The sequence below is a fragment of the Ananas comosus genome, linkage group 10 (genome assembly GCF_001540865.1).
Source record: "Ananas comosus cultivar F153 linkage group 10, ASM154086v1, whole genome shotgun sequence".
Classification (NCBI taxonomy): Eukaryota; Viridiplantae; Streptophyta; class Magnoliopsida; order Poales; family Bromeliaceae; genus Ananas; species Ananas comosus.
Window position 1 is genome coordinate 120954 of NC_033630.1, and position 17533 is coordinate 138486.

Genomic DNA, 17533 nt, shown 5'->3' on the forward strand with positions numbered 1-17533 from the left:
TTTAGAATTAATATTTGATTATTAAAAATAAGCTTGATATCTACTGGAGAGAAATAATTTTTGATTAATTAGAAAAATTTATTTTAGATTTGTATAATCTTTCTTAGTGTCTCTATGACATGTATCTAATATGTGTGACTTGTCCGTCTTCTGGCCTGCATCAGAAGGTCATAGAATATATTACGGTAGGGAAGGAAGTTAAGCTATGAATTAATGTAATTTATTTAACTAGACAAATATAAAGTTAAGAAAAATAATTTTATTTCTGAATTATAATAAATAAAGAACTTCGGTTTAGGGTGTACTTGATTTGATGTAAAAGTGGGTTGAAAATAATTTTTGATCATTTGGTTCGATGTAAAAGAATGTTCGACGAAAAGTAGTTATTATATATTTTGGAAAGTTTTGTATTTTCCCTTTCCGTGTGTGTATTATATGTATCATTAAATATATAATTAGCACATATTATGTTACATACTTATTGTATAATATAATTTTGAATATATTTAATTTATAAATTTAATAATATAATAATATATAGTGTAGTAATATTATGCATAAATAATATAAATTACATATTTTAAAAAAATATATGAAATAATTTTTCATCCATATTTTCTTTTTCTACAAATCAGAGAAGTATAGTGGGAAAATAAAAACAATTTTCTTTTCCAACAACCCAAAAAAAATTTTTCCCAAACTTTTTTTTCATAATAATCTATTTTTCATAATTTTACATAGAATTAAACAGCCCATTAGGTAATTTAGCAGGAAAATAAGGGAGAACTGTAGCTTTTTTTTTTTTTTTCGGTTTATCTATTTAAGGTTAATTAGTTTGAAAAACTTAAATTGGTGTTAGTTGACAAGTTAAAAAATTATTAGAAAATAAAACTAGAAACAAGTTTGTAAAATATATGCTAGAGATGATCAGTATATTGTTAGATCCAAGTCAAATATTGAATTCATCCAACATTATGGACATGTTTGTTTCACTAGAAGTGTATATGGCGAAGTTATTTTCAAAAGTATGAGCCTGGCCTATATTTTATATATATATATATATATATATATATATATAATATAATATTTTTATTTGAAAGTTTATTCAATTAAAAGTTATTTTTAAACTTAAAAATTAATTATGGACCAACAAACAAGCCCTATATTGCATATGTAATATGTGAATGCTGAGGGATATTTTGTTCGACTGTGGTTCTTTCTTATACAAGAATATTGTAAATGGTATGTTTAATTTGACAAATTTAGATTGACAGAGAAAATAAGTTGGCTATGAGTTAGAAGGAAAGTTAAACTTTGCGTCAATGTCTCTGAAATTTTAATGATGATTGTGAGTGGTTACTTTGGACATTGACCTTATGAGTACGATCGTCCTCGTACTCATAAGTTGTTTTCGATGATAGAATTTTCATCCATACGGTTAAACGTTATCTAGAGCATTTAAAACTTCTAGAAATCAAATTTTATAATTTTTCAACATCATTTACCTTACAATCAAAAGATCACAAAATTGACAATTTTTAACGGCCGGTATAGAATACTTGCTAGTTTAACGGTGTAAAAGAATCGGAATCAGTTGAATCCCATCATCGAAAACAACTTACGAGTACGGCCTAATACTCATAAAGGTATAATAGCCCTACTCTCTCTCTCTCTCTCTCTCTCTCTCTCTCTCTATATATATCTTGATATCTTGATATTAACTATAAACAAATATATTTGGTAGGTTTTCCTCACCCCCTCCTACCAAGGGTATCTTGGTAATTTAATATTAGTTGAATATTAATAATAAATATCTTAGTAATTTATTATTAGTTGAATATTAACAATAAATTTATATAATTAAATTATAAATAATAATATAAATTTTAAAGCTTAATATGATTAGATGAACACCCTACTATCAACAAGAATTAAAATTAATTATTAGGCCTCAGAACTTTTCAAAAAAAATTTACAGTATAACAAAATTTTTCAAATTTTTTAAAGAAAAAGCAGTACTTTTTCTCTTTTCATAACAAAATTCATTTATTCGCAAAATTTTAAAAAACTTATAGTCAACTAATTATTATCTAGATATTAATTATAATGTTATATAATTAACTTATAAATAACTATAATGTTGAAAATTATTTTAAATTAGAGCAATTCTTATTTTTAATTTAAATTTTCTATATCATTTTAAAAAATATTTAAAATTTTACAAAAAACTAAACTTCAATTGGTGTCTTAACTATATATAACCTTCATTTACACTTTTGTACCAACAAAGTTTTAAATTAAATGACGAATTATGACGATGAAGGTGAAAAAAATATAGTGTAGTAGAGTTAATTTCTTAAAACTATTAAAACAAAGTTTAAATATGCAAAATCTTAAAACAGATAATATTATTTGTTGAATTGTTTGGAGTTTTCTTTTTCCAAACAAAATATATTTATTTAGAAAATAAAAAAAATAAAGTCATCTAATTACTATCGATCTAGATATTCATTACAATGTTGTATAATTAAATTATAAATCACAATTGACACCGTTCCTCAAGTTGATGGATGAAGTCATTAATCACTTAATAAATGTTCGTTTTGAAATAAGCGTGTCCCTTCGTTTTTCTATAATTGTCTTTTCGTTTTCTTAAAATGAGTTATGATAGTCTAGAATTGTGTGTGTCTTTTAGTATTTCTAAAAGTGTCTTTTAGTTTCTCTATGAAATTAAAGAGTGCATTAATGTATAGAGAAGATGAAGGATCATTTGAGAGGCTATAAATATGTAATGATTTTATGATGAAAAGCAAGTTAAGTTGAGTTGAAGTTTCTACTTTCATTTGAGAATAAGGATTTCTTCTTCCTCCTATCTCTTAGGTAGATTTTCTGTGAGAGAAGAGTGTTGTTCAACCATTGTGTTGGTGGATTCCGCATAGCGGTGAGTGTGCTCGAGTTCGACGTGATGGATTCTACGCCGGGTCGAGTATTTATCGTGTTATATTGGTCCTATCTCCGCGTCCCCTCTAAGTTCCGGCGTCAACAATAATGTAGAAAATTATATTAAATTAGATATTTATAAAATTTTACAAAACACTAAACTTCAATTATTGTCTTAAGGTTAAAAATATAACCTTTAATTTTACTTTTATACCAAGAAAATTTAAATTAAAAGACAAATTTGATCATGAAGGAGAAAAAAAATATAGTGTAGTAGAGTTCATTTCTGAAAATTAATAAAGCAAAGTTTAAATATGTGAAATCATATAATAGATAAATATAATTTTTTTGAATTGTTTGGACTTAAATTTAAATACATTTTTCCTTCTCTTGTATACAAAATATAATTGTGATTTTATTCCAATAAACTCATAAATTACAGTGCGAATTTCGATGAGGAAGCTACAAACAAAAATGTAGTGTACCAGAGTTAACCTTTAAAAATCAGTGATGTAAAATTTAAAATGCAAAATCACAAAATAGATAAACATAATTTGTTTGATTGTTTGGATTTAAATTTAAATTCTAATAGATAAAGTTTATTAGCTCATGGTTGATGTTGTGGGCATTTTCCATCCTCTATTATTGATAGGAAGTAAATGATTTATTGAAAAGAGTATTCATCTTGTGTATGATATTCTCTATAAGCCAATATTAAAAAAAATAGTAAATAGTTTATATTTAATTTTAAATTTTAAAATAATTTTTTAAAAAATATAATTTTTATAAATAGTTTTTTCTAATAGCACATATTATAGAGGTTTAAATTGTAATTTTAAATTTATAAATTAGAATGATTGTGCTTTATATATATGGTTCAACGAACTTTATTCTTCTGTACATTAAGGAAGGTGGTGCCCAAGAAATGTATGTGCTCATAGAAATGAATAGTTTATAGTTTCTTCAATTAGTAGAGAAAGAAAAAAATTATGTGCAATCCTTTTATCTTTAAAGCATCGGAGAAATGGAGATTTAAATATTTTCTTCTACAAACAAAAATATTAGAATTTTTTCAATTAATAAAGAAATAAAAAATTTAATATTTGATTTCTTCATCGTCTTAGCATCCGATAAATATGGTGTGAAGGATCGAGATGTATCTTCTCCAAGATACGAAAAAGTTCCTCCAAGAAATGATGGGTTAAGAGTTTTGACGAAAAGGTATCTTTTCTAAAAAACGAAGAGATTTCTCCAAGAAACGAAGAGGTTGAGGAGATATATTTTGTCCAAGAAAGAAAGAGATTTCTTAAAAAAATAAAGAGGTTGAATAAAAAAGTGTACACTTTAAATAAATGCAATAATAATTATTAAATATTTATAAATTATTTATTTTTATTATTTCTCTATTTTTTTTATATAAGTTGCCATAGGCAATGACATCAATTAGAACTTGAATTTGAAGAGAAAAGAACTATTAGAAGAAAATATCCTGAATATTATGTGAATTTTAATCAATTTGGTGATATTTATTTAATTGGTCTTCATACACTTACTGAACAGTTAGTTTTGTAAAATTATTTTTTTAAATTTTTTTTGTTAATATGTATTTTTTTTGAATTTTTTTAAAAATTGATTATTTACTTATATTTGAGTGAGTTGTATACAATAAAATTGGTACTTGTAGTAATCTTTTTAATTTACTTTCATATTTTTCGATGATTTGATGAATTAGTTGCATAATAACTTGCTTTCACTTTGTAAATTAATTATCTTCTCTAAAATATGATATAAAATAATTAATTAATGGCTAAATTACATAAAACTTCCTTGTCAAAATTCGATTTTTTATTTTTTTCCTCTGTCATTTAAAAACTTATACTTTGCCCCCTTGTAAAATAAAAAATAGTCATAGGGGGTACGGTATAAACTGTGATGACAAAATGACCATTTTGCCTCTCATCATTTTTGTCAACAGGAGAGAAGGCTGAGGACATTTTTGGCATAAAAAATATATAATAATATTTTATAAACGGAACCCTAACGGATCACTAACGGCAGGGGGTGAAGTGAACATTTTTCATTTTACAAGAGAGCAAAGTGTAGGTTTTTAAATGACAGGGGGGGAATGTGAAAAATCGAATTTTGACAGAAAATTTTCTGGAATTTAGCCTTAATTAATTATCACTTTTATCTTGTTATTTTAATAAAACTTTTGCTTTAGTACTTGACATTTATTTTGTGATAACAACAAATGGNTATATATATATATATATATATATATATATATATCAGCCCTCTAAAATGCCTAAAAACCGTGCTGGTTGTTTGTGGAGCATGTACCTGTTAAATGTAGAATTAACTGGCATCAATGTCTCTGAAAGTTTATTAATGATTGTAATTTTTTTTTTCTTCTTAAATTAGGTTAATGAGTGGTTACCTTGGCTGTTGAGCTAGATGCCGACTCTGCAGCACATCTAAATCTGCATTGGTTGTTTGTGAATTAGTACCTGTTATATTTTAAAAATTAACCGCCACTAATTCATTGCACCAGAATCCCACAAAAGAGGGAGGCAGGTTGGAATAGTTTCACATAAATTAATGCAGGTCGAGAGATTTAGTTTTCATTTATCAGATTTTCTAAAGTGGAAGGAAAAGGCACGGTTAAAAAAAAGAAGGATAGGCCGAACGCGCAAATAGGAATCCAGGCCTGGAGCGGGACTGAAATAAATGGATCCGATACTTTTGGCGATGCCGTAACTGGGACGGCGCGGAGCAAGTCATGGAATTGAGAATCCATTAAAGCTGGAAGCGTATCAGAGCCGCCTTGGTCGAAAAATTTTAGAATACAACGGGTATATTAGTAACGTGACGTAATAAACCGATTAAATATTTTCTTTTAAAAATATATATCCCATCAAGATTATAAAAAAATATTTTTATTGTACTTTTGTTTAAAAAAAAAAATGATTGACTTATTATTGATGACATAGTGTAAGTGTGACTGTGTAGAATTCCTCGGCTTTCCACCTGCTGCAATGAATAGGGAAAGAAACGATCACAATTATTCACTGCAACTCCATTAATCTTATTAGTATTGTTATTATTATTATTCCTATTTTTCGCGTTTATCAAATTAATTTCTCTTTTATTTTTTGCTCTCTTTTATTTTTTAAATCCATAATGTTAACCTCAATGGTTTGCACGCTCCATTCCTCTCGTCGACCCCTGCCTCATTTTTTCTGAATATACCGACAAAAGAGTAAAAAAACACTGGCTGTTTATAATAAATAATTCCCCTCGATCTCCTCGCTCCCACTCGCTGGATCCTACACACCATACGATACATTTTAAACATCCTGTTCTTGTTTTTTTTGGTTTATGTTTTTAACTTTTGCTCTTCGTTTTTATTCATTTATTTTTTAAATCTTTGTTTTCCCCATGCGAGAGTGGCTTCCTTGTTGTCCCCAGTCCCCACCCGAGAGAAAGAGGGGAGAGACGATAAAAGAGGAGAGTCCAGCGCTCGCTTAAAAAACGTTGAAACTTGAAAGGCGCGCTAGCTTGCGCCCTAAGGAAGCCGCCTTTGACCCGTCCACCACCACCACCCCCACACCACCACAAGCAGAGCACTGCTCCTCTCCCTCTACTATACTATATATAAGATTAACTAACTCTCCGGAGTTTCAGAAAGGAGAACGAACGAAGAGAAGCCCCCATCTCATTAAATCCACCCTAAGAGAGAAAGAGAAAGAGAGAGTCGAAAAGAAAAAAGGTATTATTATTATTACTATTATTATTAATTTTTTTTTATTTGAGAGAAAGGTAGGACGCTATCCGTTTCATTCAGTAAATTATTATTACTATTACGCTATCTGTTTCATTCAGTAAATTATTATTACTATTATTATTATTGTTATTATTATTCTGTCATTCTTGATCAGCATGGCTTCTCTTCCTCCCGGCGGGGCCCCTGCGAATGGTCTGTCGGCCCCTCTGTCTCACCTCTTCTTTCGGTTTCGGTTTCGGTTTCAAATGCGCGGGGAATTGTTTTCGGAAGCCGAGATTTTACATGGCTTCTCTGTTCTGTGTCACGTGGGGCTGTTGCTCGCCCTCTCCTCTGTCTGGCTCTTTCGGAGGAGCAGGGCGGGCAAGTCGTCCAAGGAGCGAGCGGAGAACATCACCAAGAAGAGCTTCCTGCACTACAAGCTCGCTCTCTTCTCCTGCCTGGCCCTGGCTCTCCTCTATCTCATCCTCTCTGTTTATAACTTCCTCCTCCTCTTGTATGGCGGGCGGCGGCAGCGGCGGTGGTCTGATGATGAGCAGATTATCGCCGCCCAACTCGACTTCGGCATTAGGGTAGTTTCCTGGTCTGCCGCCTCCGCTTATCTGCTGTTCGAATTCGGCCGGTGCGGCGAGAAGAGGTTCCCGCCATTTCTCAGGATCTGGTGGGGTCTCTTCTTCCTCCTCTCCTGTTCTTCCCTTGCTCTCTCCTTCTTCTACTCGAGGGACCCTGGAGTTGTTATTCCCACCCATTTGTGGGCTCTCCATTCCGTGTCGATCCTTTCGAGTTTGATCCTCAACTTTGCCGGATTCTTCGGAAAGATGAGCCCGGGCGGAGGTGCTCCTCTTCAGGAGCCTCTCTTGAACGGGGACGAGAATAATGCTGCTGAGTCACGCTACGCAAGTGTCCCGCAAAGCGCCTCCTCCCTTTTCACAAATGCCGGTTTTTTAAGCGTCCTCACTTTCTCTTGGATGGGCCCTCTGCTCTCCGTCGGCCACAAAAAGACACTAGAACTGAAGGATGTCCCACCGTTAGATAGTAGGGACAGCGTTAATAGTGTCTTCCCAACTTTTAAGGCCAAGCTCGACTCACTCACTGGCGGCGGTGGTGGTGGTGCGACTGCTCCTAACATCAGCAGCACCAGCAGCAAAAGTGCAGCTTCTGGTGGCGGCAGTGGCGGCGGCGGCGGCGGCGGTGGGATCACGACATTTAAGCTGGCCAAAGCATTGGTGCTGTCCTCGTGGGACCAAGTCCTATTGACCGCAGTTTATGCACTCGTCAACAACCTAGCTTCGTACGTCGGTCCTTACCTCATCAGTTACTTTGTTGAGTATCTCAATGGAAACAACAAGTTTGCGAACAAAGGACACCTATTGGTCGTTGCCTTCGTCGTTTCGAAGCTTCTTGAGGGCCTGTCGCAGAGGCACTGGTTCTTCAGATTGCAGCAGGCAGGGATCAGAGTTAGAGCTTTCCTTGTCTCCATCATATACCAGAAGGGCCTCACTTTGTCTAGCCAATCGAGGCAGAGTCGTACAAGCGGGGAAATCGTAAATATAATGAGCGTCGACGCTGACAGGATCGGGCTTTTCAGCTGGTACATGCATGACCTATGGTTGGTCCCGGTGCAAGTGACTCTCGCCTTGTTGATCTTGTATTCGACATTAGGCCTTGCTTCGCTTGCAGCACTTGGGGCCACCATTGTCATTATGATCGCCAATATTCCCCTAGGGAAGATGGAAGAGAGGTTTCAGGAGAAGATGATGGAGTCTAAAGATGTTAGGATGAAAGCCATGTCCGAGATTTTAAGGAACATGAGGATTCTCAAGCTCCAAGGATGGGAGATGAAGTTCTTATCCAGGATAATTGAATTAAGGAAAACGGAGACGAATTGGCTAAGGAAGTACGTATATACGTCTGCGATGGTGACATTTGTCTTCTGGGGGGCACCTACTTTTGTCGCGGTAGTCACTTTTGGAGCTTGCATGATGCTGGGGATTCCGTTAGAATCAGGAAAAGTTCTATCATCATTAGCGACATTTAGGGTCTTGCAAGAGCCAATTTACACTCTCCCTGATGTAATTTCCATGATAATCCAAACCAAAGTCTCTCTTGATAGGATATCATCATTTCTATGCCTTGGGGACTTGCCGACTGATGCAGTAGAAAAGCTTCCAAGTGATAGTTCAGATGTTGCAATTGAGGTACGCAACGGAAGTTTCTCGTGGGATCCCTCTTCTCAAGTCCCTACTTTGACAGACTTGAATTTTCGAGTGCTGAAAGGGATGAGGGTAGCCGTATGTGGAACTGTCGGTTCTGGCAAATCGAGCTTGCTTTCTTGCACATTGGGTGAAGTTCCGAAACTGTGTGGAGATGTTAAGATGTGCGGATCGACAGCTTATGTCGCACAGTCACCTTGGATACAAAGTGGTAAGATTCAAGAGAATATATTATTTGGCAAGGAGATGGATGGCGAAAAGTATGAGAAGGTTCTCGAAGCGTGCTCTCTGAAGAAAGACCTGGAGATTTTGCCATTCGGAGATCAGACTGTTATAGGCGAGAGAGGCATCAACCTGAGTGGGGGACAGAAACAAAGGATTCAGATAGCCCGTGCTTTGTATCAAGATGCTGACGTTTATCTCTTTGATGATCCATTTAGTGCTGTCGATGCTCATACTGGATCTCATCTCTTTAAGGTATTGTATAATTTCCTTTTAAGTAGGTTATGCATGCCTTACTTGTATACTTTCTTTTTTAATTTGTCATTCATAGTTACGATTAACTGTATCTACTTGCTAGAAACTATTTGGACTTTTTAATCCATAGAAATGGTTTTTACCCTCAATCATGCCAAGGATAATATAAAACCCTTCAAATATGTTAATGAGTCTACAAAAATGGCAGCTTCTAAGTGACCTTCTCTTAAAATTTGCAGGAATGTTTGCTTGGGTTTTTAGCTTCGAAAACAGTTCTTTATGTCACCCACCAGGTCGAATTTTTACCTTCTGCTGACCTTATTTTGGTAAGCTATGCTGTTTGCATTGATTACATATATGCTACTTTATGCTTCTCAACAGCATGTTACGCATTATTCATTCATTGTGGTAGGTTATGAAAGATGGGAAAATAGCACAAGCAGGCAAGTATGGTGAGATACTTGATTCAGGAACAGAGTTCATGGAGCTTGTTGGTGCTCATAAGGATGCTTTGGCTGCCCTCGACTCGATGCAGCTCACAACGGACTCTTCAAGCAGCAAAGCAGAGATAATCTCAGGGGAGGTTCAGAAAATAGATAAGAAGGATGTCCAAAATGGCAAAGTCGATGAAGGAGCCCAGCAGAAGGGGCAACTTGTTCAAGAAGAAGAGAGGGAGAAAGGGAAGGTTGGATTTTGGGTTTACTGGAAATATATGACAACAGCATATAGCGGAGCATTTGTGCCCCTCATATTGTTGGCCCAAATTCTTTTTCAAGCCCTTCAAATCGGTAGTAATTACTGGATGGCTTGGGCAGCTCCCGTATCGGAAGATGTCGAACCTCCAGTTAGTGGATCAGTGCTTATCTATGTCTATGTCGCATTGGCTCTTGGAAGCTCTTTGTGTATCCTCGTAAGAGCTCTGCTTCTTGTCACAGCCGGATATAAGACTGCAACAATACTGTTCAATAAGATGCATACACGTATTTTCCGTGCTTCAATGTCATTCTTTGATTCCACTCCGAGCGGCCGTATCCTTAGTAGAGTAAGTCATGCATGATGAGTTCTATCATTTCAATAAATTTGGAGAAATTTGTAATATTGCGTCCTTGCTTACACTGAACTAACTAATGTTGTCGTTGCAGGCTTCAACTGATCAAAATGAAGTGGATACAAATATTCCAAATCGGGTTGGTGCCTTTGCCTTCTCAGTCATACAACTTCTTGGTATCATTGCAGTGATGTCACAGGTAGCGTGGCAGGTTTTTATCATCTTTATTCCAGTGATTGCTGCCTGCATTTGGTATCAGGTATGTCCTTCGCCATTTTTTCCTTCTCGCCATTAGAGTTGATTGATGTGAGTTTTGCTGAATGAATGATATGATCCTTCCAATCAACACTCTGTTTCACCAATATATCAAAATTTCAATCACCTCGCTTCCTCTCTGTCTTGTTGAACAGCAATATTATTTAGATACGGCACGCGAACTAGCAAGGCTTGTTGGAGTGTGCAAAGCTCCCATTATTCAGCATTTTGCTGAATCGATGACTGGCTCAGCAACAATTAGAAGTTTTGGCAAGGAATCACAATTCGTAGACAATAATTATCATCTGAATGATGATTACTCTCGACCCAAGTTTTATAATGCTGCAGCAAGGGAGTGGCTCTGCTTTCGTTTGGATATGTTCTCATCATTCACTTTTGCCTTTTCTTTGATATTTTTGGTGTCTCTCCCAACCGGTGTCATCGATCCAGGTAGGGAAATTATTTTTATTTTTTTAATTTATTTTTGAGCTACTTTAGAAAGTAAATTCTAGGTTATCTAGAAGCCAACAACAACTTTTGACTCTTCAATTTTTTAGGGCTTGCCGGTCTTGCGGTGACGTACGGACTTAATTTGAATATGATCCAAGCGTGGGTTATTTGGAATCTTTGTGACCTAGAAAACAAAATTATATCTGTAGAGAGAATATTTCAGTACACTAGCATTCCTAGTGAGCCACCCCTTACCATGGGAGAAGACAGATTGAATCATCACTGGCCTTCCAAGGGAGAAGTAGAGCTTCGCGACATCCAGGTACATTCCATCATCTTTTCAAGTTGCCATCTTCCTTTTCTTTCTTTTTTTATTGTTGGATGCAGATTTGACACCATATCTCCTGTTTCAGTTTTTAGTTACGTGCTTCTATTTGTTTTACACTTCAAAAGGTTGAAGCTATTACTGCAAATTAGTAGGAAATAGACTAGGAAGTAAGAAACTGAGCATGACGGCCCTGAAGATATGCAAAGGATAGTGTAATTTCCATAGTTTCGTACAGTCTAAGTCATAACTGATGTTTTACCAGTCCATAGAATTGAAAGGTGCAACTGTACAACCAAGTTTAATTAATTCATGAGAAATTTGTTATTGGGGCTTATAGATGCTGAATTGTGTTCTGTAGCTGCTCCTATTTTCTGGGTACTGATTTGTTTTGGATGCAGGTACGATACGCTCCACACTTGCCTTTTGTGCTAAGAGGCCTGACATGCACTTTCCCTGGAGGTATGAAAACTGGTATTGTCGGAAGAACAGGTAGCGGCAAGTCTACTTTAATACAGGCGCTCTTCCGCATCGTCGATCCAACTGTTGGCCAGATAATTATAGATGGTATTGATATCTGCACCATTGGGCTTCATGACCTGAGATCCAGATTGAGCATTATTCCGCAAGATCCGACCATGTTTGAGGGAACTGTGAGGACCAACCTTGACCCTCTTCAAGAATACACTGATGAACAAATTTGGGAGGTAGTTCGATCGTGCACTTCTTTTATATTTCTGCAACACATTATATGGCCCCTTAAGAATAGTTTAATTCTGTGGTTAGATAATCAAGCACTTAATTCAACTGATCTCTGTTTCAGGCCTTGGATTCCTGTCAGCTGGGAGAAGAAGTTAGAAAGAAAGAATTGAAGCTGGACTCTCCAGGTCTGATATCAGTCTCTAGTACACACAAGTCGTTGTTATCTGAATGAATCAGCACTGATGAGATTAGATTTTGTTTAAAAGATTACTTTTTGACAATTGTTGGATTTTCAAATGATTTGGGCTTCTCCTTGAGTAACCAATGTCGATCTGCAGTGACTGAGAATGGTGAAAATTGGAGCGTGGGTCAACGTCAGCTTGTCTGTCTAGGAAGGGTAATACTGAAGAAGAGTAAAGTATTGGTTCTGGACGAAGCAACCGCTTCAGTTGACACAGCAACTGACAACCTAATCCAGAAAACACTTAGGCAGCAGTTCTCTGAGTCAACAGTGATTACGATCGCACATCGTATAACATCAGTCCTTGACAGCGATATGGTCTTGCTTCTTGAAAACGGTTAGTCCGTTCCGAATAACCTATAATCGCAACACCCAACTATTGAGCTTCTCTCTCTATTCTCGATATCTTATCTGCCTTAAATTCTGAACAGGTTTGATTGTGGAACATGACACACCAACAAGATTGCTAGAGAACAAGTCATCCTTGTTCTCGAAGCTCGTCTCCGAGTATACTATGAGGTCGACCTACAGTTAGGTAAAAAATTGTTATAAAAACTAGGGTTGGTTAAACCAATTTCATTGAGATCAAAGTAACTTCGATGATGCCGAAAAATGAACAGGTAAATAGTTGTTCAGCGTATCCATATCCTGATCATCAGTACTGATCCGTAAGTAAATCAGGGTTAGGCTATTACTAATCACAGGCCAAAAGTCAGGAGAATTCAAAATTGCAGTGTGCTTTGGAGCTGACCAAACTGTCACATTTTGATGTGATCCTGCAGTAAAACTGTCAGAGATAAGTTAAGGGCTGAAATGGGGTTATAATATCGGGCTTGTAATGTTACTGTCGTTGAATATTAAAGAAGTTTTACAGCTTTAGGATGGTGTAACTTTTAGAATAATTCACCTGCTTTATGAGTTGTTAGGATTGAGCTAGATGGGGATGATACTGCTGTACACACACTCTTTGATATGTGAAGCCATTCTCTTCTTAAATCTTACTGTTGGATGCTCTCAACTTAAATGTGATTGCACCTGTGGACCCATATAAGACACCTGATTCATTCATTTGCGACATCACTGGAAATCAGAGCCTAGCCTTGTAAATCCTTGTAAATCCAAGAGAAGTCTGTACTATCAAATCAAACCAACCTAATTCGGTAAAAAGGATTTGATTTGACCCTTTCTTTGGTTGTTAACAACCTGATTTGATCTAAAACTTTAATTTTGGTGCTCAATTCAATTGTCCAATTTGAAACCCGAACCTACTGAATTAACCGATTAAATGAGACCAAATATTTTTTTAACTGAAATTTGAATTATATACTATCTTTTAAAATATTTTAAAGAGTAAAATAAACTTTTTTGTTCAGTCTAATAAAATATTTACCATTATTATTTTTTTTATTTTTTTAATATCAATTAAATTAAAATATAAATAATTTTTTATTTTTAAAATCAATAAATCTAAATTATAAGCTATATTATAGTCTTTTAAAGTTTCACTTATAAAGGTACTTAATAAAGTTCCGAACTGACGGAACCAAACAAAAATTTTGATTCAGTTGGTTTTCGCTTTAAATTTGTAAAATCAATAAAGTCGGTTCGGTCCACCACTCCATCCAAAACCGACAGAATGCTCTCCCCTGCAATGGCGAAAGCTCGGTGACGTGCATGGAATGGGACCACGCGTTGTACTATTTCTCTGGATCTTTTTCCCAAGATGTTGGCGTTACAACTTACAACACACCATAACAACCTTAACTTCATCTCTTATCTTCTCTCTCTCTCTTCTTTTTCTTCTCTTCCCCCTCCCATTCCCCCTCCCATGCTGGTCAAAGAATCTGATATATATATATATATATATATATATATATAAAACCCATTGTTGCTACCAGTTTTTTAACCTTTGGATCAACTCTTTTCATTATTTCTAACTATTGGATTAAATACTATAACCCAGTGGGGACCACTCAACCCTAGGGGACCATTCAACTCTAACCGACTAATATCATTCCGACCCTACAATTTTTCATCAAAAGGTTAAAAATTTGATAGCAAAAAGAGCGTTTTACTATTAATAGTATTCCAGCCTAATTATATATATATATATATATATATATATATATATATATATATATATATATTTGAGATAATTTCTCTAAACCGAGGAGCAACGGTCAAACAATTTCCAAATTAGAAAGCCCAAAACTTTTTGCTACAAGATTGGTTCGAATTTAATTTCCACTTTCGTCTTTTTATTTATTCTTCCTCCTTTTATCAGTCTAAAACTAAACAGAACAGAACATCATTCTCAAAAAAAAAAACTAAACTGAACAACACAGGATCAAAAAGCACAAAACAACAAAACGGAAATCCGACTCTCTTCCATACAGGGGCATCAAATTGCACTGCCAGTCGTAAACAGGTCAATTCTCAAATTAACAAAGCACTCAACAACATCGTTAGAATGATTGCAGATCATGATTAAGCAAACTCAAGCCAACCACAAAATGAAAATGCTGTTGGGTTAAATCAGAGGAAAGCGTAGTTCTTACAAGAATAAGCCCGTACTCCGATGATTATTTTCTCGTTCTACTGCTGACCTTCTCCGTTGGCACTGCTACTCGATCCCCGCCTACTCAAAGTAGTATTCTTCAGTATCTGTAAGAAGTAACGGCCATTAGAAGATGGCTTTACAGATGAAAAAATAAAATAAAACCCATATATGTACCAAATAAAGTGATAAAGGAGCTCCGAACCAAAAAGAGCTCTGATTGAATAGAAATACAAAGAATGGACGAACCACAGTAAATGCTAAACTGGTCACCAATAGAACGATAATGATCAAAGCTTCATGCCGTCTCGAAAAGCGGATTTATAACGACCCTCTTTCGAAAGGTTTAACTCACTATGCTCCGTGCTTTATCTCAATAACGAATGGCCCAAAATTTAAATTTACACGTACTAGACGTATCGAAGGAACATCCACCCATGTTTGTGGTCAGATCTATTGAACCCAATGTTTTTCGTTGGTTCCCACCAGCACCTTCTGGATACAGCTCATACTGACCAGAAGGGACCACATCAATTCAAATCATGCGGCAAATGGATATTTAAGGCATCACCACGAATCAATAATGCTTCCGTAGGACATAAGGTTTTTACATTTCTAAGCTAAAGTTTGATGGATAAGGCCAGCCTAAGTATCTGCCTATCTGGTAGTGCATCACTAATATGACATAGCCAACACGCAACTGGTAAAAAGGTTGATTGTGGTAATGACTTTCCTTCCAGGGCGTGCCAAAGGAACACGTTTAAAGATCCCCAGTAATGTGACAAGGGGCTCTATGGCATGGTTAGAATTTCTAAGAAAGTGTTGTCCCAGTGAGCTATCCGAGAATCTCTCTAACAGTTTTCTAATAAAATCCCCTGGCATCTTCAAGCTGAAGCTAGAAGCAAAAGGTTCAAAATGGCGATTAGCTTTTTCAGTTTTCAGAGTTCATTTCAGACTCTCGGTCGAGAAAGAAGCTCAGAATTTTAATCAACAAAAAGGGAGACGCTGCCTCGACTCCTCCTACTCCTACTCCTCTAGAGTAGAGAAGCAATTCTAGAAGCCAGACCAAACAGGCACCAACTACAAATGGATTTGTGCGGGATATATCCAACCTAGAAGTACTACTTGGTATTTCCGTAGTGATTTCTGTTTTTCACACTACTACGTACAGCGAAATTAAGGAAGAGAAACTAACCTAGTAAAATGGCAGTTTCTACAACTGCATTTTACGGATCAAAGTTTCCCGGCGTTCCAAATTACGACACAATAATTTTAAAGTGCGTCATAGTACAGTAAATAACAGGATGATTAGAAAGTGGTGAAATGGGGAGCCAGAGCAATCAAAGACAGAGCGGCAGTACACGCGACAGAGAGAGAGGGGAGAGGATAAGTTAAAAGAGCAAAAAATCATACTTGTCTGAGCATCTGGTTCTCGTTCTGTAATGTGGAGAGCCGCTCCTCGAGCTCCGAATTCTTCTTCTCCAAATCCTTCACCTTCGCCTCCAGATCGTTCAGATACGCCTTCTTCCTCTCCCTCGCTTGCTGCGCCGACACCCGATTCCTCAGCAACCTAAATATTATTCCATTCCATTTCCATTTCCATTTCCATTACACACACACACACAATAAAATAAAGAAGAGAGAAAAAGAAGAGAGAGATCATGAATCGCAGAGAGCTCGAGAGCAGATAAAGAGTCGTACTAGTACCAGTAAATTCTTCTTTCGAAAACAACCAAACCAAACCAAACCAAACCAAACCCAACCCACCTCTTGAGGCGCTTGTGCTCTTTGTCGGCGGGGCTCCGGCCCCTCCTGCGCTGGCCGGTCTGAGCCGACGACTGGGTCCGGTCCGGTCCGGCCGCCGAACCGGCCTCCCGGCCCGAGGTGGACGCTCCCGCCCCGAACTCCGGCACTCTCCGTATCTCCTCGTCGCTCTCCACGCCTGACCAGCAACGCAACAATTAATTTTATTTTATTCAGAGATCGACTAAGGAATTTACCACCCACCCGAACACGCAAGCCCTGGCTGTGAACCCAAAAAACCAATTCTTTTCTTCTTTTTCTTTCTCCGGAGGGAGAAACAAAAAACGAGGGAGAGGCGCATTGGTCGACCCAAGTCCCAAAGCTAACTTAATTCAGCGAACCCATGCATTAATAAGGAAAAATCCCATCTTTTCGGAACCGAACAGAGGAAAAAAAAAAAAATCGCATTTTTCCGGCCAAAAATCTACGTCGACTAATAATAAGTTGGAAAACACAAGTTTCCTACAAAAGCGTAATTACCCTCTTTGACTTCCATTGGGGGCGCGGAGCTCGAGGATCTCTCGCTGCTCGAAGGCAGAGAGCTCGTAGCTTGCTCTTGCATTCTCCTACAATCTCTCCAATCTCTCCAATCTCTTCTTCTTCTTCTTCTTCTTCTTCTTCTAATTCTGCTGCTGCTGCTGCTGCTGCTGCGGTTGTAGGAGGTAAGAGCAGGGGAAGGGGAGCTGATCAGCTAATAGTAATGCGCACTGTTCGTAAAGGGGGAGGTTTGGACGCGTTTGG

The 17533-nt window shown here is 36.5% G+C and overlaps 2 protein-coding genes across 6 annotated transcripts; one reads left to right on the plus strand and one right to left on the minus strand.

Moving 5' to 3' along the window:
* LOC109716717 (ABC transporter C family member 3-like) lies at nt 6879–13428 on the plus strand. Its single transcript, XM_020242267.1, has 10 exons — nt 6879–9411; nt 9651–9737; nt 9824–10453; nt 10554–10718; nt 10870–11164; nt 11272–11486; nt 11891–12196; nt 12313–12376; nt 12530–12769; nt 12864–13428. The coding sequence occupies exons 1-10, from the start codon at nt 6880–6882 to the stop codon at nt 12965–12967; spliced, it is 4638 nt and encodes a 1545-aa protein (XP_020097856.1). The 5' UTR covers nt 6879; the 3' UTR covers nt 12968–13428.
* LOC109716719 (transcription factor HY5-like) lies at nt 11690–17494 on the minus strand. 5 transcript variants are annotated; one of them, XM_020242275.1, is made up of 5 exons: nt 17273–17494; nt 16757–16931; nt 16403–16559; nt 14991–15096; nt 11690–12088 (listed from the first exon to the last, which is right to left on the minus strand). In XM_020242275.1, the coding sequence occupies exons 1-4, from the start codon at nt 17352–17354 to the stop codon at nt 15028–15030; spliced, it is 483 nt and encodes a 160-aa protein (XP_020097864.1). In that variant the 5' UTR covers nt 17355–17494; the 3' UTR covers nt 11690–12088; nt 14991–15027. The 5 variants fall into 5 exon arrangements, with proteins under 5 accessions (XP_020097864.1, XP_020097862.1, XP_020097863.1 ...); XM_020242273.1 differs by lacking the exon at nt 11690–12088 and adding an exon at nt 12095–12226; XM_020242274.1 differs by lacking the exon at nt 11690–12088 and adding an exon at nt 12821–12957.